The 22,536-nt window shown below is 39.2% G+C and overlaps 1 protein-coding gene across 1 annotated transcript; it reads right to left on the bottom strand.

The window, feature by feature from the left end:
- Positions 1 to 362: 362 nt before the first annotated feature.
- Positions 363 to 21,658, bottom strand: LOC118280552 (DNA-binding protein RFX2). The gene is made up of 17 exons (XM_050701463.1): positions 20,688 to 21,658; positions 19,736 to 19,823; positions 19,303 to 19,450; positions 18,249 to 18,350; positions 17,652 to 17,748; positions 16,878 to 16,940; positions 13,641 to 13,722; positions 12,800 to 12,929; positions 10,754 to 10,874; positions 10,104 to 10,381; positions 9,153 to 9,319; positions 8,537 to 8,777; positions 8,269 to 8,460; positions 6,269 to 6,379; positions 5,809 to 5,981; positions 5,405 to 5,534; positions 363 to 4,500 (listed from the first exon to the last, which is right to left on the bottom strand). The coding sequence occupies exons 1-17, from the start codon at positions 20,725 to 20,727 to the stop codon at positions 4,360 to 4,362; spliced, it is 2,304 nt and encodes a 767-aa protein (XP_050557420.1). The 5' UTR covers positions 20,728 to 21,658; the 3' UTR covers positions 363 to 4,359.
- Positions 21,659 to 22,536: the final 878 nt, after the last annotated feature.

The raw sequence follows: 22,536 nt of genomic DNA, 5'->3' as shown, positions 1-22,536 counted from the left end.
GTGCTTGAGCATAAATAATTGCAGTCCACTGCCGCCGACACGCCTAGCGTGTTCTTGCTAAGACAGAAACCTTCTATAACTACGCCTCGAACACACCAGGCGTGTCCTAAATGTTTTAGAGATATTACGAAAATTTGTTAGAGTATTTCAATGGCAAGCATTTTAGTTTTCGAGATATTTTGACTTTTTAATATATACAAGGCGACTGATAAATTTTATTTAACCACCCATCTGTATTACGCATAAATGTATGCTATCGATTTCATAAGTCTCACAATCTTCTCCACGCCTTGTTTGGCGTAGTCGCAATTGCGACCAATGAGTCAGTCTCGCACATAAGGTTATAAAATAAAACATCAATATAAACACATGACTAGCTTTATTCTCAGACACATAATCATCCCAAGGTTCATACAAACGTCAGAGTCCCTCGCTACAGTCATAATATAATTATTACAACAATTAAATAATCACGTCCTATCCTAACGTCGCTCCATAGGTAGTGGGCGCACTCCTGCAGTCATGACTAGACAAACGTAGCACGACACGAACATACAAGAAAGTTCTAGTCCAATATATCTTTACTACAAGTATACACACACCAATGTGAGTTACAGGGTCGTTCAAATAATTTGATAACTCGATGAAAATATTCCCCAGGTGTCAACAGGAATGCAGCCCAAAGAATTCGTTGCACAATTTTAAACATCTGATAATAGAACAAATCAATAGACCCTTATCTAAATCGGTATAAAATGTTAAGCTCATGGTCAGACTAACTACTGTAGCTAAACATTTTAACGTTCAATTGACAATTTTGAAAATAATACTCCGTATATTGTCCAAGTAAGTCTTCGCTCTGACGAACATGTATCCCAACTCTACGTAGATAGTGAAAATCAATTCAATATGCAAATATTAATCCTAGACTCTCCATTTGAATGCTCATGTAAAAGTTAACTAACTACAATAGATATGTGGGTATTTGTATGGGAATGCTAATGAATAGAGTTATTTAACAAGTACTTTAGCTACAGTCCGCCTGTATAATCAAGACACTCATTACAGATATCTTAACATCTAACGATTACATAAATGGTCTTCATTAAGTACAAACATTTACTTGTGAACACAACTCGAGAGATTCGCGCCAAATATGGCACCCGCTCGAGTGGTCTTCACACTGACAATATACATCGACTAATTTTAATGTGCAATTCCGCGATATACATAATGCAAAAATATGAATCAACATTTTCGATAATAAACGACTAAAATAACTTTAAATATGTTTGTGGAAATACTTTACTAACCGATAAAGGCATTTTGATGGTTGTTTATGTCTACTTTATACTTTTTTAAATAAACTATTTCTTTTAAAACTTTAAGATATTCAGGCACTGGAGTGGCGGCCGGGGTTTCTACAGACATGGGACCGGCCGGCGCAGTACTATTGTCACTCGATCGTTAAATATACTCCTCTCAGCTAAGTTACACTTCGAATGGACAGTTCCACATAGTTACTCACTAAATCGAAACGGATCACAACATCTCGTTATATTTATTTGCTGTGCAACACAACCTATAGCGCAAGTATACCAAATAACGTAGCAATCGGAGGTATGTATCGTAAGGCAACCTTCAAGGCAGTCGACATCTGAATTGAACATTTATTGATTTATAAAATGTTACAAAATATACCTACTCGGGTAAGTGAAGCTTGAAACTTTTAGTAAAATATTGTCTTCTATTGATAGATATAGATATAAAATAAGACTACATGGCGTGAGCTTATTATACTGGCTTAGGAAATCTTTTACAAAAGAATTATTATAATGCAGCTCTCATAATTATATGATATTTGTAATAAATACAATTAAACTACAAACACGACAAATCTATTGTCTACAAAATCCTGATTGAAAATTTTATCCTATGAAATTGCAACGTACTTTGGTAATACCGAAATATAGTGTATCTCGTATACTACTTAAACATACTTATATTTAAACAACATTCACTAACGTAAACTTAGTGACTTAGGCCTTAGAAAGGTAACATTTATATTTTTTTGCAAATGGGTCAGATAAACATTAAATACTTTGCAAGGGAACTCGATAAATAGGAAAGAAGTATAAACACAGACATTTAAAACATAAATGCAAGTGATTTTGACAAATTCCAAAAAAGCCCATCTCATGTGGGCTTGTTTAATGTATGAGCAAGTTCATGTATAACATCTTTGGTACACTTAATTAAACATTACATATTTCTTAAATAAGAACTTAAAACATCTCTAAATATATACACGCTTTTCTCTCGATATTTTTTACTCTGGCAATGTAAAAGCTTTGGTTCTGGGTGACCAAAATTCTTACCACTAAGTTTAAATAGTAATTACATGTTTAGTATATTACATAATTCTATAAGAGGAACTAAGGATATTTAAAGTAAACATATATTAATAATAATTACTCAGTGTAATTACAATACGCAATGAAGAGAAATGATGACTTAGCTTTCATCTATGTGAATGTTTCTAAAAACTGTAAAATTATGGAATAAATACATCTTTAAATAGTTTAAAGTTACGAAAATATAATAGAACTTTAATATTACATCCCCTTCTTCATTTTCCCGCACACTAGGCAATTTATTTACACAGATTATACACACAATTCATCGACAAATAATGTTGCCAGCCCGCAAAAACACTGACATTTCAAAAGAGCCTGCTTAAAAGATATAAGTGATCTCCCGATTAATATTTTACGACAAAATGCGTAGGTACGTTTAAAATATGAATACTATTGTTCTAAAAGAAATATCCATACATTTCACACAATTATATACGACATGTGCATTAGAAAACTAAGTTTGTGCTTGGACAGTATCCTACATTTAATGGATATATCAACATTTACATCGAATAAAATATAATACATGTTACTTTTAAACTGCGTGTGCTAGGGCTTTATGTATTTTTAAAGTTCTCTATGTACACGATCAATTTATTGGTACCAATTACCAAATTATTGATAAAATTAGCTGCTACATGCTTTCTGGTTATTTTTAGTAATTATATACACCAATGTCGTTCATTGCATCATTCTAGATACTTCTAGAACAGCGCGGTGTAAGTGGAAATAGTTTTTTCTAGAAACGTCGATTGAAACCACGTTAAAAACGGCTCATATTACCCACAACAGATATACCATAACAGTAGTAACTAATACAATATTACTAGGTTTATGAAACTTCTTACAAATATAAATTTAATTGCACTATAAAGGCAATACCGGTTGTTTATTGAGTCTTTGTTATACTCGAGAAATATTCAACAGATCGATTGGATATAGAATTATTACAAATGTCGTAAAAAATGCATCAACATGTAATTAATGTCAAGATTTGAAGTGTCGACACTCAAATACGTTATAGAATCACGTATATTTTTATATCTAGAAAGATATATTTAAATACAGTTGGCTATCTACCGCATATGAAAGGTCACGAAGTATTTTTGAATAAATAGGTATACAATACATACATCATCATTAATTTTTGACTTTCAACGAAACGCTGCCTTGACTGATATTATCTTCAGAACCATTTGCTGAACTTCAAATGTATTTAGAAATACATGCTGATTTGATCCAGCAATTCTCGAATTTCAGCTAAACATTTAGCTACTTATTTTTATACGAAGATTGGTTATATGGCAAGGTGTGATATCCTTGATCAATTACTATGTTACTAGAAAATATTTTTATACAAATATTCACAACGCCCTCAGGCCCCTTGGTTCCATTTGCCATTAGGATCAAATACATTTTAGTTTTAATAACATTTTCCATAATGACAACAATAGATGACAGCTTATTTTATAGTAATCTTGTCTGCAAAACATTTTACTATTTAATTTTAAAAGATATTTTTTTCAATGCATATATGAACATTAAAAAAGAAACGAGGGACACACAATAAACTAAATTTGTTAAGCATTGCAAATTATTTTCTACAGGGGACTTTACATACAGGGAACTTACATTCAAGACATTCAAGACATACGACAAACGTAATTAACGATATTTAATATAATATCCTGTCAGGCGAAATTCCAAGCAACAAAACAAAATATGACTCATCAGTTACATATAAAGAACTGCACATAAGTTCAGTACTAGTATAATCACTATACTTGCTTGGACAAACAGAATCTCATTAAGTGAGCAAAAACAGGGGTAGTGTAATATGCTGGTTTATCTACAAAACATAGGTTTGTATGTCCCTCGTTCCTTTACGTTTATTTCAGGCACCTACAGCCGGTGTAAAATACAATGCGTAAGTAAACCCGGCTCACTCGGCGGCCATCTTCTGTTTCTTGATGTCAGTAGGCTCGTCATCCTCCTCCTCGTCGTCGTCCCACTCCCAGTCCTGCTCGTCGTCCTCCGGCTCAGCGCGAGGCTGTTCCTCGGGCACATCTTCTTCTTCTTGCTCCTGGAAGTTGAGAATTTTGCTTTTTTGAAAATATCTATGTGGGTTTTATTGTAACTTTCGTGAGACATACTAAATTAATTATTATGTTATCGGCAAGCGCGACACACGACGCGGCGATTGTCGCGCTGCTACTGGCGACTCAAGTTTCGCGCCCATCTCGCCCTCTGCCTGGAATCTGTGTCGCGGAATGCTGCTCATGAATATGAGCCTCTAGCATGGCTTGAAACTAGTCGAGTTCCTCTTCAAACAATTACGTGAGTAAGCCGATAACATAATAATTAATTTATCTATGTGGGTATTTGTGTATGGTTGAAATAAGTCTTAAGGTAAGCGTCCACAGGCCCGCATCGTACGCATCGGACGGATTGCACGCATCAAACGGATAATTTTCTCAGACCGCGCCCACTGTATCGCCAATGTTCGGATTACTTACGCGAGTATTGGCAATTGGATTGCCGATCCCACTTTCATTCGGATTTTTGGCATCGGCATTCAGTATGACGACATCGGTACGCATCGCATGTAGGCATTGCCGATGAGCGGTCCGTACGATGCGGATCATTGGACGCAGTTGTATGAGTTTTTATACAAGACAAACTAAATGCGGGCCTGTGGACGCTTACCTTTATTCAGTAGTCTTTGTATGAAAGAGTAACAAAGATGGGGCAAATAACATGAACACTAGTAGTCTATTATATAAAAATAAGTTGGGTTTTCCTTCCTAACGCTATAACTCCAGAACTCCAATTTTGCATTCATTGGAAAGGTCTCGGACTCCGTAAGGTTTATAAAAAAGAAAATTTTGGCAAAAAATCAAACGAAAAGCAGGAAAACATGGAAAATAATTGGTGGCGAAACAGAGTTCGCCGGGTTTGCTAGTATGATATAAATACAATGTACATACGAATGCGCGCTGCATGACGGCGATGGGCGGCGCGTTGTGGTGCGCGGCGACGCGGCGCTCGATGAGGTACGACACGTACTCGTCGTACAACAGCCGGATCAGGTGGAACGAACCGAACGACGCCGCCGACCTAGGGGTACCACCATGTTACTACAATATACAGATCTTACATCGGTAGTCCAAATTGCTTAGACATAAAAAAAACAACACTGCGAACGATAGTTAACTGTGTTAAAATGACAATTCTTTTGACTATGAGCCCCAAGTATGGATTGAAACTAGTCGTGTTACCTCGTAAAACAGTTACGTAAGCAAGCCGCAAAACAAAATTAGCTAAACAAATTATAAGACAAGTTATATTATAGAAAAAGTTACAGGATATGTAGTGCTAGTGGGACACGTACCTGAGAGTGAGCTCCCTGATGACGAGCGAGGAGTAGAAGGACCAGTCCAGCAACAGCCGGCGGGCGCGCGCCGTGTAGTCGGGGCGGCGCTCGTGGGGGGCCAGCGCGGACCCCACGCACGTCTCCAGCCACCCCGCCCACTGCTCCAGGGACGCGCCGCGACCCAGCGTGGCCTGGGGGGGGCAATACTCATACTTAATTTTATTGCTTCAGCGATACTTTTCCAGAATTACAATGACGCACACACAGGTTTTTTTTTGTAATAAAATAAGTATAATAGTTTTATTGTAATAATAATCAGCTTATCATAACATATTAGTATTTGAAGCCTCCTTTTAGGCAAAAATGCCTGTGTGAGGTGGCTCCGGTCTTCCAAAACAATTCTGCGTTTAAGCTAACTATACTTAATTGTAACGTTACATAATGGTGATATAAGAACATTCCATTCCGGTAGACGTACCTTGAAGTCGGCCTCCAGTTTGTGCGCGGTGGCGGCGCTGCCACACGAGCAGGCCCAGGCCGCCTGCTCGCGGACCACGCGGAAGTCCACGCGGTTCAAGTCCGCTAGCATCTGGAGGAAATATTTGCATATTGTACGAGTTGTTATATGGGTTAGCCCCTTACGGACTAACGGTTAATCACTCAGACTGTTCGTAGTGCCCAACACGTTTGTCGTAGCGGTTACATCGCTGTTGCATATTGAATTGAAAATGCGGCCTAAGGGCGACTAGCCGCGCGGTTGGCCGCTAGTGTTAATCTCCTGATCATTTCTGGTTACAATGCAAGCTTTGTTTTCGGTGAAGTTAAGCTGGCTTATTCACGCCGAAAATAAAATCATTTTTTCACATGAAATAATGTATCTAGTAGACTAGTCCGAGAGTGTGTACCTGGTGTATCTGGTGGTGGTTGTTGAGCACGGCCCGCGCGGCCTGCGCGAGATGGTTGAGCGAGGTGTACCGGCGCAGCGCCGCTAGATAAAGTATGCAGTATACCATAGCGAGTGTGTACCTGGTGTATCTGGTGGTGGTTGTTGAGCACGGCCCGCGCGGCCTGCGCGAGATGGTTGAGCGAGGTGTACCGGCGCAGCGCCGCTAGATAAAGTATGCAGTATACCATAGCGAGTGTGTACCTGGTGTATCTGGTGGTGGTTGTTGAGCACGGCCCGCGCGGCCTGCGCGAGATGGTTGAGCGAGGTGTACCGGCGCAGCGCCGCTAGATAAAGTATGCAGTATACCATAGCGAGTGTGTACCTGGTGTATCTGGTGGTGGTTGTTGAGCACGGCCCGCGCGGCCTGCGCGAGATGGTTGAGCGAGGTGTACCGGCGCAGCGCCGCTAGATAAAGTATGCAGTATACCATAGCGAGTGTGTACCTGGTGTATCTGGTGGTGGTTGTTGAGCACGGCCCGCGCGGCCTGCGCCAGATGGTTGAGCGACGTGTACCGGCGCAGCGCCGCTAGATAAAGTATGCAGTATACCATAGCGAGTGTGTACCTGGTGTATCTGGTGGTGGTTGTTGAGCACGGCCCGCGCGGCCTGCGCGAGATGGTTGAGCGAGGTGTACCGGCGCAGCGCCGCTAGATAAAGTATGCAGTATACCATAGCGAGTGTGTACCTGGTGTATCTGGTGGTGGTTGTTGAGCACGGCCCGCGCGGCCTGCGCGAGATGGTTGAGCGAGGTGTACCGGCGCAGCGCCGCTAGATAAAGTATGCAGTATACCATAGCGAGTGTGTACCTGGTGTATCTGGTGGTGGTTGTTGAGCACGGCCCGCGCGGCCTGCGCGAGATGGTTGAGCGAGGTGTACCGGCGCAGCGCCGCTAGATAAAGTATGCAGTATACCATAGCGAGTGTGTACCTGGTGTATCTGGTGGTGGTTGTTGAGCACGGCCCGCGCGGCCTGCGCGAGATGGTTGAGCGAGGTGTACCGGCGCAGCGCCGCTAGATAAAGTATGCAGTATACCATAGCGAGTGTGTACCTGGTGTATCTGGTGGTGGTTGTTGAGCACGGCCCGCGCGGCCTGCGCGAGATGGTTGAGCGAGGTGTACCGGCGCAGCGCCGCTAGATAAAGTATGCAGTATACCATAGCGAGTGTGTACCTGGTGTATCTGGTGGTGGTTGTTGAGCACGGCCCGCGCGGCCTGCGCGAGATGGTTGAGCGAGGTGTACCGGCGCAGCGCCGCTAGATAAAGTATGCAGTATACCATAGCGAGTGTGTACCTGGTGTATCTGGTGGTGGTTGTTGAGCACGGCCCGCGCGGCCTGCGCGAGATGGTTGAGCGAGGTGTACCGGCGCAGCGCCGCTAGATAAAGTATGCAGTATACCATAGCGAGTGTGTACCTGGTGTATCTGGTGGTGGTTGTTGAGCACGGCCCGCGCGGCCTGCGCGAGATGGTTGAGCGAGGTGTACCGGCGCAGCGCCGCTAGATAAAGTATGCAGTATACCATAGCGAGTGTGTACCTGGTGTATCTGGTGGTGGTTGTTGAGCACGGCCCGCGCGGCCTGCGCGAGATGGTTGAGCGAGGTGTACCGGCGCAGCGCGGCGGCGAGCGCGGCGGCGGCGGCGGTCTGCGCGCGCCCGGCCGCCAAGGGAGCGCCGCCCGCGCCGGCCGCCAGCGCCGCCTCCAGGCTCTTCGCGAAGTTGCGGATGGCCTGCAGTCAATACAATGTTCTTTAATACTCATGTCCAATGTATAGTATAAATTTTTAATATCCTAAAATCACTCACTTGTGTGAGTTGCGGCGGGATGGGGCGCAGTACGTCGGGCAGCAGTAGCTCGACGGCGCGCTGGTAGAGCTGCAGCTCTGCAGTCCGCAGCCAGGCCGCCACGTCGCGGCGCGCGGCCAGGCGCCACAGGTCGCGGCGACACAGGCCGCGCGCCGGCCGCCGCCAGAAGGCGCGCCGCGCCCGCTCCACCGCGCCCGTGTCCAGCGCCGCCACCGCCTCCAGGAACTCCGCGCCGTGCTCCCTGGGATATTTCCACTCAATCAGCCTCTACTTTTGATGCCATAAACATAGGTATAATTGAGCTAAGCTAAACTAAGTTAAACTTCAGCACGAAATGACTGACTGAACTGAAGGTATACCACGGTCTTACAGCGAGTCAGCACAACGCTTGCATCCAATCCCCATCTCCGCCCCCAACACCCAAATCTCTAATCCCCAAAAGGCTAAAAACACACTAGAAACTCTTCTTGTGTTGCAGAATTCTATCAAGTGATCCAATCACTGGTTCTTCTTAATTTCGTAAAAACTTGCATAGAATTCAAGTCAAGTCACATCAAGAACTTTAAAAAACACTTGTAATTGCTGAAATTAAGACATTCAAGTTTCTTCCACTCACCTATGATGCCTCCTGAGCGCATTCAAGGCATCAGGCGACACGTCTTCAGGCAGCGGGTGTATGTTGAGCGGCGGCGGGTCGGGCGGGGACACCGTGCCCATGTACTGGCGGTGCACGTGGCCCGGGCTGCTCGACGAGTCGCGGGACCGGTCGCGAGACCTGCCCTCCTGTCACACAACGACAATAAACCCTATGATTGATCCCACCCAATCATATTTATAAGAGAGGCTTTATAGAACCTTGTGTTAAATTCCTAATATGGTAGATGACTAATTTTTATTTTAATGTCCGTCTTGTAGATTATTTAAAAATATTAGACACGTATTTTTTATTTTCTTACGGAAACAAATACTTTCGAAGATATATCCATTTTAAATATCGCGTGACGTCACTTTAGAGTACGTTTTATACTCTATAGTGAGTCGACGTCACTTTAGAGTACGTTTTATACTCTATAGTGACGTAGCTCCCACTCCTAAACTTTGATTCGTTTTATCTAAGTATTGTTATCTTATATGACAAAATAAAAAAATACGTGTCTAATATTTTTTTATTACCTAACTGACGGACTAATTAGATTTTTAATTTTCATACCCTGTCATCATCCCTATTGTTGGAACGTCTACTACTACTACTTTAGTGAGTATAACTACTATCTAAACTACGAATTTTCAAGGAATTAGAATAGTTGAATGAACAGTAATTTACAATATAAGTACATAGTTATAGTAAGATTGGTTCGCAGAAATACCACTTAATGTAGTCTAAGTCTGAGATTGGTAAACAAACCGATTATCTGGAAACAGGAGCAGTGGGCACACGACATAATTTAAGAAATGGGTATCCAAAATTATAGTTCAATGACCTATTTAAATACAAGGCACATCTAGACAAAATAAAATAGCGAATAGAGGACCACTACTATCAGAACAAAACTCGAATAAAACTCACCTGATGGTCGAGCACGTCGGTTTTGTCATCGACATTATCGTGTTGGTCACTTATTTCGTCTTGTGGCTCGATGGGTTGCTGTTCCACGCCGGGTTTGGCTCTGATCCCATAGTAGTGGTACTTTGAGTTTCCCCTAGTACCTAGTCTCCGGGTACGTAAGCCTAGGAAGACTGATCTGATCAGTTTGCCGAAGGAAGCCGCGTTGACTGGTTCGAGGCGATGCGTGGCGCAGTGGCGAAGGTAGTGCGCGTACAACGTTGACCGGGGCAGCGACACACCTAGGCAAGTGGGGAACTTCTTATCTAGGGAAAGAACTTTCGATTGTCTAATGCAAATCATACCTGCAAGTTTTATTGTTATTGTTGCTTATTTAATAAATAAACTTGACGTATTTGGTAAGCTAGATTTAATCTTATCTCTTCGTATATTTACTACGATGTCGTAGTAGCTATTAGAAACATAAAAAATACATGTTATTATTTTACGAAACACTATCTGAAAGATATGAAAAGCAGCAAAATTTAAACAAATTGTCTATTCTAACTTTGCAATCGTTTTAAATTTAGAATAATTTGTGAAAGATGAATTCTTAGAACTCAAAGATTAATTCAGTTTAGTATTGAAAGTGTGAAAACAAGGATTAGTCTCACCGTCTGCGGTCTCGTAGTGGTCGAGCAGCCACTGCACGGTGGCGGGCGGCATGCGCGGCGGCTGCGGGGCGCCGCCCGGCGTCGCGGGGGACGCCGGCGCCTCCGCCTCGTCGCCCGCCACCTACACACACGGCCCACTAGTACGCAGCCACTACACCCACCCCCCTCGGTACTCTACGTACCACATGCAAATCAGGGATGTCAAACAGTTCCGTATCTATAACCGCTTGTAAGTATGGGATATCCGATACAAAAAAAAGTCCATAATAAAATGTGATCAAATTTTTGTTAATGTGTATGTGAATTATAAATGAGACTTATTTTATGTCTAGTTTCCTCCGATCCGAAAATAAAAGGCTAATCCGAAATCATTTCATGTTTATAATCAAAATCGACTTAATATATACTATGTCTCTTCATCTGTATCTAGTTCCGAAATGCGTAACATCCCTGATTCAAATGGCAAGAGCGACGCAGACATAAAAAGATGAAAAACGAATATAAGCTATGTGCTTTCGTTGGTACAGAGGAGTTTGTATTCATGACCGTTTATATGTTGTTGGTCCCATTTCTCTTTTCGGAAATCCTCGGCACTTTTGTATCGAAACAATGTTTATTAATGTCTAGATTTTCTATAAAAAACCTGTAACCACCCCGTGTTCATCGAACACAAGTGTTATTGTATAATGTGTATGTAATATTATGTGGCATATTGAGTAAGTTAGCTTTCTTCTTAATGTCCACACGGAAGATTTCTCGATAACTTAGGTCCAAAAAAAATTGCCAATGTTACTCCCTTTGACCTGTGACATTTTACATACACATATTGCAATATGCTAACTAACGTCTGACAACACGCGAGAGTTCAAGAATAGTGCCGCCAACATTTAACGTTTTTGGATCCCAAATCCGATCAAATCAGACAATCTCGGATCCGATATCCGATATCGAATCGGATAATTTGAAATGCACTTACTCATAGAAAATCTGGTATCTAGGCACGAACATTTATTGCTACTTTCGTCGGAAAATGTTTTTCCTAATGATAAGATGATAACGAATGAAGAGTGGGCGTACAAGGCTGGCTTTATTATTAGAATACGTTCGAATTATGCCGTACTCTCAACACGTAACATAGGCACACTTACGTTGGAAAAAAATATATTAAAAACAAAAGTACTTCCAAGTTCAAGCTTCGAGTTTTTCAAAATATGACAAAGATGTTTAAGTTTTGTAGGCTACTTTATATTTCTTTCAAACCCCTTTGGAAAAACGTTAAATGTCAGCATTTTTTTGGGTTCGCCACCATTGTTTCAGTACGTGTTGTCGAGTTTTTCCGCCCTTTGAACAATAACACCTGAACTTGGAAAATTAAATAAAAGAAAACAATGTCGGTTGAAAACTTTTCTATAAGACCATGTTATGGTTTTTAAAAGGAAACTTTCTTTTCACAAAGTTCAGGGGCAAACTGTTCGTAAAATAACAAAACACATTCATAAACTTTTTAGTGTTCAATGAAACTCCATTTCCATGACATTTTGCGGTTTTATGTAAGTTTAATTACAATTTAGGTTGGTGGTGGATTTAAGATTCCAACTTGCACTTAACGCTTACTCAAGAATCACACTATCAACAGGCAGGACAGGTGGAAAGTCAGAAACTTTTTACTGGACCGGTTTAAAAATATTTAACGATCATACTGTTCAGAGAGTAATATGGGCTAGTTTTTATATCGATATTCCTTTAGAACTTGAAAATAACCCATAAATAGTTCAAAAAATATATTTCATTATGTTTTATTAGCCAGAGGGCAAACGAGGCGAGTCGTCTACTCGTCTGATGGTAGGCGTCAGGGCATCACCAGACGAGTATAAGCGTATAATAGGCCCAATTCCTTCCCAATCTTTCCAATCCCCGATTCCCCAACAACCCAAATCGCCAGTACGGGTCGGGTGCCCATGGGCGGGGGTATTGCTTACCATCAGGTGATCCGTCTGCTTGTTTACCGGCTTATACCACAAAAAATATGTAGGAAGATGTACTCACCACAACTCCATAAGCAGTGTACTCGGCAGACGAGGCCCCTCCCCAGCCGTTGTCAGCAGACGTGCCTTCAGCACTGGTACCATTGGCCACAGTCGTCACTCCGTACACAGGGTATGTGCGGAGCGGATCCCTGGCGATACAAGTACTATCATTATGAAATGTCTATGAGATTCTGTTAGCTAGACTAGATGGAATAAAACCCTCATTCGATCAAGGTATCCAAAATCTGTTACTAAGCTAGAATAAAGCAGATACAGATACACACAAGAGTAGCGCTTTATTCAGGAGTGGATGACTTTCCGCTGATGATCATGTCAACCCCATCACCACTTTCCGATGTTGACAGGATAATCATCACTAGGACTACTCTTGTATATCTCCTACAACCTCTTTGGTATCTGATTTTATCAGACATCACAGATTTTATAGAATGATAGAATGATAATGATACTGAAATGACTTTGATCGAATGAGGGTATTGCACGAGCTGAACTAGAATTTATAAATCCTGAGTAGGTTTTAAAAAGGTTTAAGTGAGTAACAGGAATTCAATATGAAAAATAAGAAGGTAAATCTTTGTAGTGGTATGTCTGATGTTTAATTTCGCAATCGCGTTGTTACATAATAAACAGATGATATGAAAAATAAATCTATTATACCTAGTAGGTATTTAACTGGACAACCATCGAGAATGTATTAATATAAAAAAATAGATTGCAGTATAAAAAACATACAACGAACCAATTTAAAAGTGTGTGCTTTAACACTTAAAATAGGTCAATTTTGGATGGAAAATCAAACTAGAAGAATAACAATGATAAAAAAAAACCATTAAGCTCACATATGCGGATGTCCTTGTGTGTAGATCTCCTGCGGCTCGGTGACATATTGCACGTGATAGTTGACACCATTGCCGCCCTCACCTGCCGAACAATTACCCAACACTTAAACACAAAGAAAAATTAACCTTGACAGGTTAGTCTTAAAGCTTTAATTAGTGGCGAGAGGAAGAAAGCTTTATGAAATCCCGGCACAATATTTAGAAGAGTTATTTGGGAAGTATACTGTGACTTTTGATATTGAATTGTGATAAAAGTGTATTAAAAATATTGATTGAGTTATAAACGATAAAGTCCACATACAACATTATTAATAAATATTTTATTAAGTTATAACTCTAATAACTTCAAATATCAAAAATCACAGTACTCTTCCTAAATAAAATCGTTTAATTTAACCCGTTAGTGGTGACGGGCACGCTCCAAGTAGGCAGCACAAAGACTAAGGAGGTCGGACTCACAGGGGTAATACGAGCGGTACCGAGGCACCTCCATACTCCTAGAGATCTCCCAGGCAACTCGCCGGTGGACCTACACTTCCCAGAACAACATCCCGATTACCAACCTCCTTGTTTCATATCCCTCTCTAGCGTATACACGCGTCCCTCTCGCACCCCACCCCACCTGCTATAAACGTTGTAATATAGACGTAAGCGATATAATTGTGATTTCCCTTTTCACTTGTGTTTGTAGTGATGAGACAATGTTTGGCTGCTGAAGCCGATGAAGGTTACATGCCCACGATTGTTATTAACCTAGAACTAGCTTTCACTATGAATGGGTGCTTTTGTGAAGTTCAATTCGCATGAATGCTTTTAAAGTACATTTGTGCTAAACATTGCAGACTTATTCAGGTCTTAGTCCTTCTTAAGATTAGTAAAATCTATTATTTAATTGATATCATAATAAAGGTTACCAATTTTCATTCAACCACATACATTATATTAAAATTTGTAATTTCAAGTTCAAACACTAAATTCATTGACAATGTGTACCTATTAAGTACAACATATTAAACCAAATATCTTATACAACTTCAATCTTTACAAGTCCAAATAAAAAAAAGAAAGAAACTCCAAAATCTAATAAAAATTCGCAGACGACGATCACAAAAACCTACTAGACAGACTCGACAACATTCATAAATCCAAGGCAATATATCAAATAAAATCATATAGACGCTCTCTTGGATCCATTGGAGCAGACATGTACAATAAAAAATTATATAAAGCGTACCTATGTACTGGGCTACCGGCGGACGGGCGCAGAGGGGCGGCGCGTGGCAGGCGTCACGTCAGAGGTAACCAGTAAACAGGACAGGTGGACAATAATGAATGGAAGATCATCCCCTTGTATCTCATGCACCCATTGATAATCACCACTCAGGTGGATAATTCCCGGGGGCATCGCAATTATGCATTGTTATCAACTTCTAAGGGTATCATGTGCAATTTGTAGGATGTAATGAATTAAAATTGATTGTAACTTGATCCGCTGCACGCGCACGGCACACGGTGTAATGCTTGTTTCATGCTAAAATTGAATTTTTAGTTTGGTGTTGCGAAAGGGTTTTGACGGTCTTTTTTCCCTTAATATGCAAGATTATTCTGTATAAATCAATAATGTTAGGTGTTACATATCAACATCATATTCAGTCTCTGAAAGTGAAAACAAATCCGTCATTGAAAATGACGAATCCATAAACTATAGTTAGTTAAACACTATTCACAAAAAAAATAACTTATCTATTTAATGCCAAACATTCAAATACAAAAACAAATAAGACAAAAACATTTCATCAATTCTATGAACAATCACTTGATCAAAACATGTCCATCCCTACCTGCAAGTACCCTACCAATTACAACAAAACTTCATTATCTATTACTCCATAACACAAGGCATTAAAGTTCATATTAGCTTATTTTTTTTAACAAATGGGGTGTATTTAATAGGGCATCAATCCTGACAGGTGAGAGATAATCAGGTATTATGATGTTAGAGGGTGAATCTCAGTAGTTTTGTCCATCAAAGGTTTCAACATACAAAGCGTTTTGTTTGACCAACTTTGACAAGTGAAGTGGAAATTCAAAGAGATGACGATTTATTGAGGATTTATGGGAGATGCAACTCCAGAAGCCTTTTTTTGTATAGGGGCCAAATAGTAGCTTGACGGAAAGCGATCAGCGCCGCCCGTGGACATTCGCAGTACTAGAGAAGACATGAGTGTTGCCTGCCAGCCTTCTAAAAAGTAGGTATGCTTTTTCTTGAAGATTGTTATTAAGTTATTTCTGTCTATGCATGTGTGTTAATAAAGGAAGAATGATTGATGTTAGTTAAATATGTTCTTAGTGGTTTGTTACCAGATGATTGCAATGTAAGCTGTTTCAAATAAATGTTAAAAATTCAATGCCATTAAACCTTAAATAGGTACCATGTCCCATTATTATTAAACCTGTGCCAAATTACGTATGATGATCAATTCATTTAAAACTAATATCAAAATTGATGTTTTAATCAATTTTAAACTTTAGTTTTCCTTCGAAAGCCAATCAAAACATCAACTCGATAATTAAAATAATTAGATTAGGTACATTACAGGTAAACATTCTCAGTATTAAAGTATTTTAATTAGGTTGAAATCTTATTAGTTCGACCGTGGACTATAAGGAATAACCTTGACCAACTTCCCAACAAAATTAGTTCAAGCGAAACAAACCTGTACCTTGGTGGAGTGAAATGGTGATGCTGTTAAATGCATGGGAAATAACAAGCATATATTGTAGTACTTTAATGCAAGTCAACTTTTAAGTGATTATTAAAAAGGATTAGTATGAGTTCTATATTATTATTAAGTACAATATATTTTTTTAAGTTCTTATGTATCTCATCTGCAGGAAGATGTTTACTGCTGAATAAAGGCCTTCCCTTAGGTCTCCACTTCAAACGGCAACAGTGGATAACCCTATGAAAAACCATTCGGCAGTTTTGGAGTTTATCACATTTTGAACGATAGACGCTACTTTTGACCGTTGTCTGGAGATATTTTTAATAACGTTTATTATGATGCTCGCTATCTCTTTCTCCTTTATTCGTATCCATGTGATTGTAGGTTACAGGCAGGTAGGCATTAAAACACTAGGTATCAATCAGTAAGTTGAAGTCAAAGAGGATATTAAATTGAGTTGCATTTAAGTACAGAAAAAGCAAACCAAATAAAAATAAAATAAAAGACTTGCTTTCTTGGTCACTGTGGTCTTCTTTCTTGACAAGGAAATGCGGTTGGTTCCATGCGCCTTGCACTGCACGTCGCACACAACATAAATAAATACATACGTACTTAAATAAAAAGTGCAACAAAACAAATATGTGCAAACATATAATATAATAGTCATGCTCAACTTAAAACTTTATTTACAACACTACGAAAAACAATGTGCGAAACAAATCTTGCTTTACTAACTAAACTAAAAATATCTACATATAATTCTGCCAATCATACAAATGCAAAAACAAGATCAAACTCTGATATTAACAGCAGAAATCGAATAAAAATTCATATTCGTAATACACAAACATAATGAAAGGGCAAACTATCTTCATAAGGCAAAAAAAATAATAAAGAGCGCTTCAGAATTTATCCACTAAAACTCGTCATGCTCATCGGTCAGGACACGCAATATCGGTAATGGCGTGAACGACCTCCTCCGTTGGTACCTGATAGCCAAAGACCACCAGAACCAAAGCATTATTTGGAAAGACCTTTGCGTAGGACTACCGTAGTTTGGCCACTACTCGTATAAACGATAGTGTTGCCTCGTTGGTCTTTCAGTCAAAAACGACGACTCCCTATCTACACTAACAATACAACATATTTTTCAGTACGCTTATAGATATATTATAAGCGGAATGAAAGTAGCAGTAGTTATTGTAGCATGGATTTCCGCAAAGTAATGCCTGATTCTATTCTGTAGACCACCTATCTAAAAATACTATTAAGTCTAGGTACTTACACTCACTAGACACCGTGATGTAGGTGTGCTGGCCGTCGGTCGTGGGGCTGGAGTGTCCAGAACTGTCGCCGTTCACCTCCACCACCGTGCTCGACACCTGAGGAGCGACAGCCAACCTCTATCAGTAGTCGTATGATTTATTTACTATAGAAGATTTCCATAAAAGGCGCCTGTATAATGGCACCCAGGTTGGTAATAGCCAAACTAGACCCACCCAAGTGCCGTGCAAAGTTAAGCGTCCACAGACACGTCCGAATCCGTCCGGTTCGTGCAATGCGGACGCTTACTTTAAATTGAACTTAGTGTGTAAAACATTATGAACTAAAAAGTTACAATTAACATTGAATGCCATTTGTGATCCTGTATTTAGTTAGGTGAGGAAGTATGGCCGGTGCCTAGAGTCTTTTATTTTGTTACATATGTTGAAGTTTCAATCATATTATCATCTTTTATTATTTCCACATTGTCCAGCTAATCAGACCAGTTAGTCCAATTAGAACTTTTCATAAGTTATAGCCGATAGACCTCATTTCGAAAACGATCGATATGAAATTTATTCTCCTGGTAATAATAAAAAAAAATGCGTACCATATTTACCTGTTGCATGGCGTGCTGCAAATGCATGGAGTCGGCTATTTCCGGTATGACGATGAGGTCACGCACGGAGCTCGGCGAGGCACCGCCGCCCGCGCCACCGCCCTATGTACGCAACACAACTGTTAGCCAAGGGGACTATTAACATAATACTGGTATTTTCTCTAAACAGAACTTATGCTGCCAATCTTATTTAAATGTATAACATTTTAACAATTAGCTTTCCGTCCACAATACCAACAAATATTTTCTTCTTCAAGAGAATATCTTAAGTCTTTCTTCTCACTCCTAAAACAGTATCAAAATTAATTTAGCAGTTTTCGATATTATCCAGATCCGATAGACGCTGGCCAGTATAATGAACAAGATAAAGTTGCGGTTGTTTCAGTTCCACGGGCTCTTTTAGTAACAGACTATTATATGCGTCCGTAAGATATCTATAGTTATTGAATTCTGATTTAATAAAATTGCCTAACCATACTCTACAACTTCTGCCAACGCAAGACCAATGCAGGAGACACTGTTACGATTACAAAACTTAGAATTTCCATTAAAACTAACTAATATTCTCTAGTAGTCTCTAACCATCGACCGACTGACATGACTTTCCTACATCATGAGGCCTAGAAAAAAGTTATAATCATTACATATTTTTATCGAAAAATACTTAGTAGGTACTTATTCCAATAAATCGCTATACAAGCGCTGTGACCGACGCATTATCACTATACAATAACATACACATAGGGTTTTGCTTTGCTTTTATAATGTACCTTGACCTTCAAATGACTCATGGTTAGTCAGCATAATCGACTGTACGGACAAACTTTCAGGACTCAAGTTGTCTGATATAGTTTTCTTTGCTGCAGTGGGACCGCAGTATGATTAGGTCTGATAGTGCGAAAAACTATGTCGTCTGAGGAAAATGTGATAGATTTTCTTTCCTTTTGTGCTAGTGTGTAGTGCGTTATAACTTTAGAACGCATTGACTCAGATAAATGGCCTGGCGAAACTCGAGATAAGTGCCGTGCCTCATATAAATACTAAGTACAAATACGTAATAGAAAGACAGGTACAGAGATCTTGATGGTATCTCGTATTTCTTGTGGTTAAGGCAACATGAAGTTTCAGTGTTGTGTCGCAGCACCGGCAAACGCGTTGTGTAATCAAAGAGGAAATTAAACGATAAGCACTTCCTTAGATACCTGATAGTACGATTAAGTCCCGATTTAGATAAGCACTTAACACTGTTAAAAAGCTACCAGTATTGACTAGAACCACTCCTGAACTACCCAGGAAATACACACGCTTTTATCTATGTTTATTGGCTAAATCCAAGTGGTATGTTACATCCGGAGCTGCGGACTACCTAGCGGGTTTACCGGAGCTCCGGGTCGATGGTTTTTAGTCAGTGGTCTGACACTCCTAGCCTGCCCAAGGCGGGAGAAGTCATTGGATGATTTTCCCCCTCAAAAAAAAATAAATGTTACCTGGTAGGAGCCGCAAGTCGCGCTGCCATGTCGGGCGAGGCAGGCGGCGACGACTCCACCAGAACTTCGTCGCCGGCGCACTCAAAGTCTGAAGAAATCAACGTCAAAATACATGTTAATCAAACATATACAACACTTGAAAAATAAAGCCCTCATTAAGGTGCAGTTGAGTAATAAAATTATTAAAAAGAAGTTATGTAAAAAAAAGAAATATTAATCACACAACAAAATATGTATCAGCAGATTGTTTTGTTTCTTAATAGTTACAGCTTAAATTTCAAAATATACTGCAACCCAAACCATTATTAAAATCACAAAGTTTAAAAAGGAGCTTTAACTTTCCAATCCCTTGTTAATCTCCTAATTATAGTGAAAGCCATACCTGCTGCCAACTAATTGACAACATTTCAAAGTAGGGTAGCACCCCTTTGATATCAGTACTTGCAATTTAATATAATGCAGGTAGGCTGGTCATCTAATAGCACACTCACGAAATTAAAATCCTCATTTTAATTTTGACATACTACAATAAAAAATGTTATGCAATTTTTCTTCATACTTGAGTTTAAATGAAATTATTAAAAATATGGATCAAAACTAAAATTTAAACAAATAAAAACAATAAGCAAGTAGTAAGGTATCACTATAATCAAATTGCAAAACCACACATTTACTATTAGTCAGCAAAAAACATCAATTCTAAATAACAAGCACAAATTCATAATAATATTTGTCATACATAAAATTAAAAGATTGCATCATTTTCTAGTTTCTATAATATCACAATTAAAATGAATCATCTGAATTGTTGCATAACATCATCCCAGGTGATAGAGATGTTATTGATCTGCTGGGAGCAAGGGCGGAGAGTATCCGTGGAGCGTATCCAGGCAACACCTCATCCGTCCCTCCACGCCGGCACTTAACAAAACAACTATACAAAATCACTCACTCTCTAAATAGAACACATTCTCAAAGCCCATCTCAGACATTTTGGATTTGAATTTAATTTTTGCTGCAAAATATCACTTGTACACAACAGCAACACATTATTGTGGCTTTGCACTGGTTTGTATGACATCAAGTATTGATCAAACAACCGTCTCTATGCGTTTGGTTGGCTCACTGTCTGCTTGTAACTGTTTCTGTGAGAATTTTGTTTTTAATGTTCTGTAGTGTGGCTAGCTAGAGGTAGTGTGTGTAATTTTGTGATAGGGACATAGTGGGGTGGCTGCAGGTGCTTTGTTACGGTTCAGTGACACCACCTGCCATGTACCACCATAGGTAATGCTTGACTGGATATTTTGTTTTGTTTATGTAATTAGTGTGTATTGTGTTTGCTACTACTGACATTTTTATATTAGATATTACATACAATATTATAATAATTGGAGTGTGTTTGTGTTGATTATTAGTAAATAAAATAGGATTATGTTTCTTAATTTTAGGATAGATTAATATTTAGTGTGTAAATTTTAGAATAGATTAATGCTTAGGTAGCTTAAATATTATTGTTGATTAAAAATTGAAATAGCATAGATTATTGACAATGTACGAAAATTCGAAATAATTGAAATGCTTGTTACTAATTCTATTTTGCATATAATTGATTGAATATTTGTAAGGCCTTGAATTGATTAGAGCTTATTATGATTGTCGCCCCCCTTATGTAGTAGATAGTACATAAGTCCCCGAAAGTTAATTCCGCAGGTGAATAATCCTGGCGGGTCGTGCGCCGTACCAGGCACCACCGACGTATCCCTCCTGCCCGATAACTTTGATAAAATTGATACGCGTCTGGGAGCAAAGGGGAGCTCATTTCAGCCGTCTCCCGATCCGGGAAGCACGCATATCATTCCCGACGCGCTTGACAACCATTATTAACGTTATCAAACCTTTTTTTCAGGTTATTGGCGAATTAATTTATCGAGATTAAATTAAACCCACCTGCCATCCATACCTCGAACTGTCAAAATCATCATAGTTCCTATGATTATTTTATTCACAATTAAGTTATTATTAGTAATATTTATTCTATTTACTTGTACTTTTGCCAATTTTTATGTAACACGATAAGAAATGACTTATCAATGTTGTTGTCTTGTAGCTACACCCGTTTCCTAGGCTACGGACACCCCGGCCAAATTTCAAGCTAGTGTTGGCTAAAAAATAGTAAGTCATAGGTACTATGAAATAGTAACAAAATTATTTTTAGTCATTTTTCACATTAGGGACTTTAAAAACTGAACTTAAAATATTATAAAGACTAAAAAAACTTTATATTCTTAATCATTTATATTTTTCAACTTACATTAAGTACACTTAAGTACATAATTGTACAATTTTTAAATTAAAATTCTCAAACCCAAATCCAAGATATAATTACGTATTCTATTTATATCAAATTACTGAAAAGTTTCAAGATTAGAGACCTATTAAAATCCCATGATAATTATATGAAACCCATGTTGTAAAATAAATTCCTACTTATAGGTGTTTATATTTTCTCAATCCATTGACACGTCAATGACAAGTTTCGGAATAAAAACGATAATTATAATTTAGCAAACATAGTAAATAACGAGTCTTATTTATGTTACTTAACCATTAGTATACGTACTTCGTCGAACTCTCCTGCTGTGACAAAAGTTGTCTCCAGCAACAAAGTTTTCAACTTTTAAATATTTTGTTGACTTATTTTACCTTTTAAACATTCTGCTTCAAATATTAGGATTGCATTATTATGATATCCATGAATAATTTCTAAAACTTTTTTGTTGTTCATATTTGAGACAAAAATA

The sequence above is a fragment of the Spodoptera frugiperda genome, chromosome 20, assembly GCF_023101765.2.
Source record: "Spodoptera frugiperda isolate SF20-4 chromosome 20, AGI-APGP_CSIRO_Sfru_2.0, whole genome shotgun sequence".
NCBI lineage: Eukaryota > Metazoa > Arthropoda > Insecta > Lepidoptera > Noctuidae > Spodoptera > Spodoptera frugiperda.
This window is presented reverse-complemented; position numbering and strand designations above follow the sequence as displayed.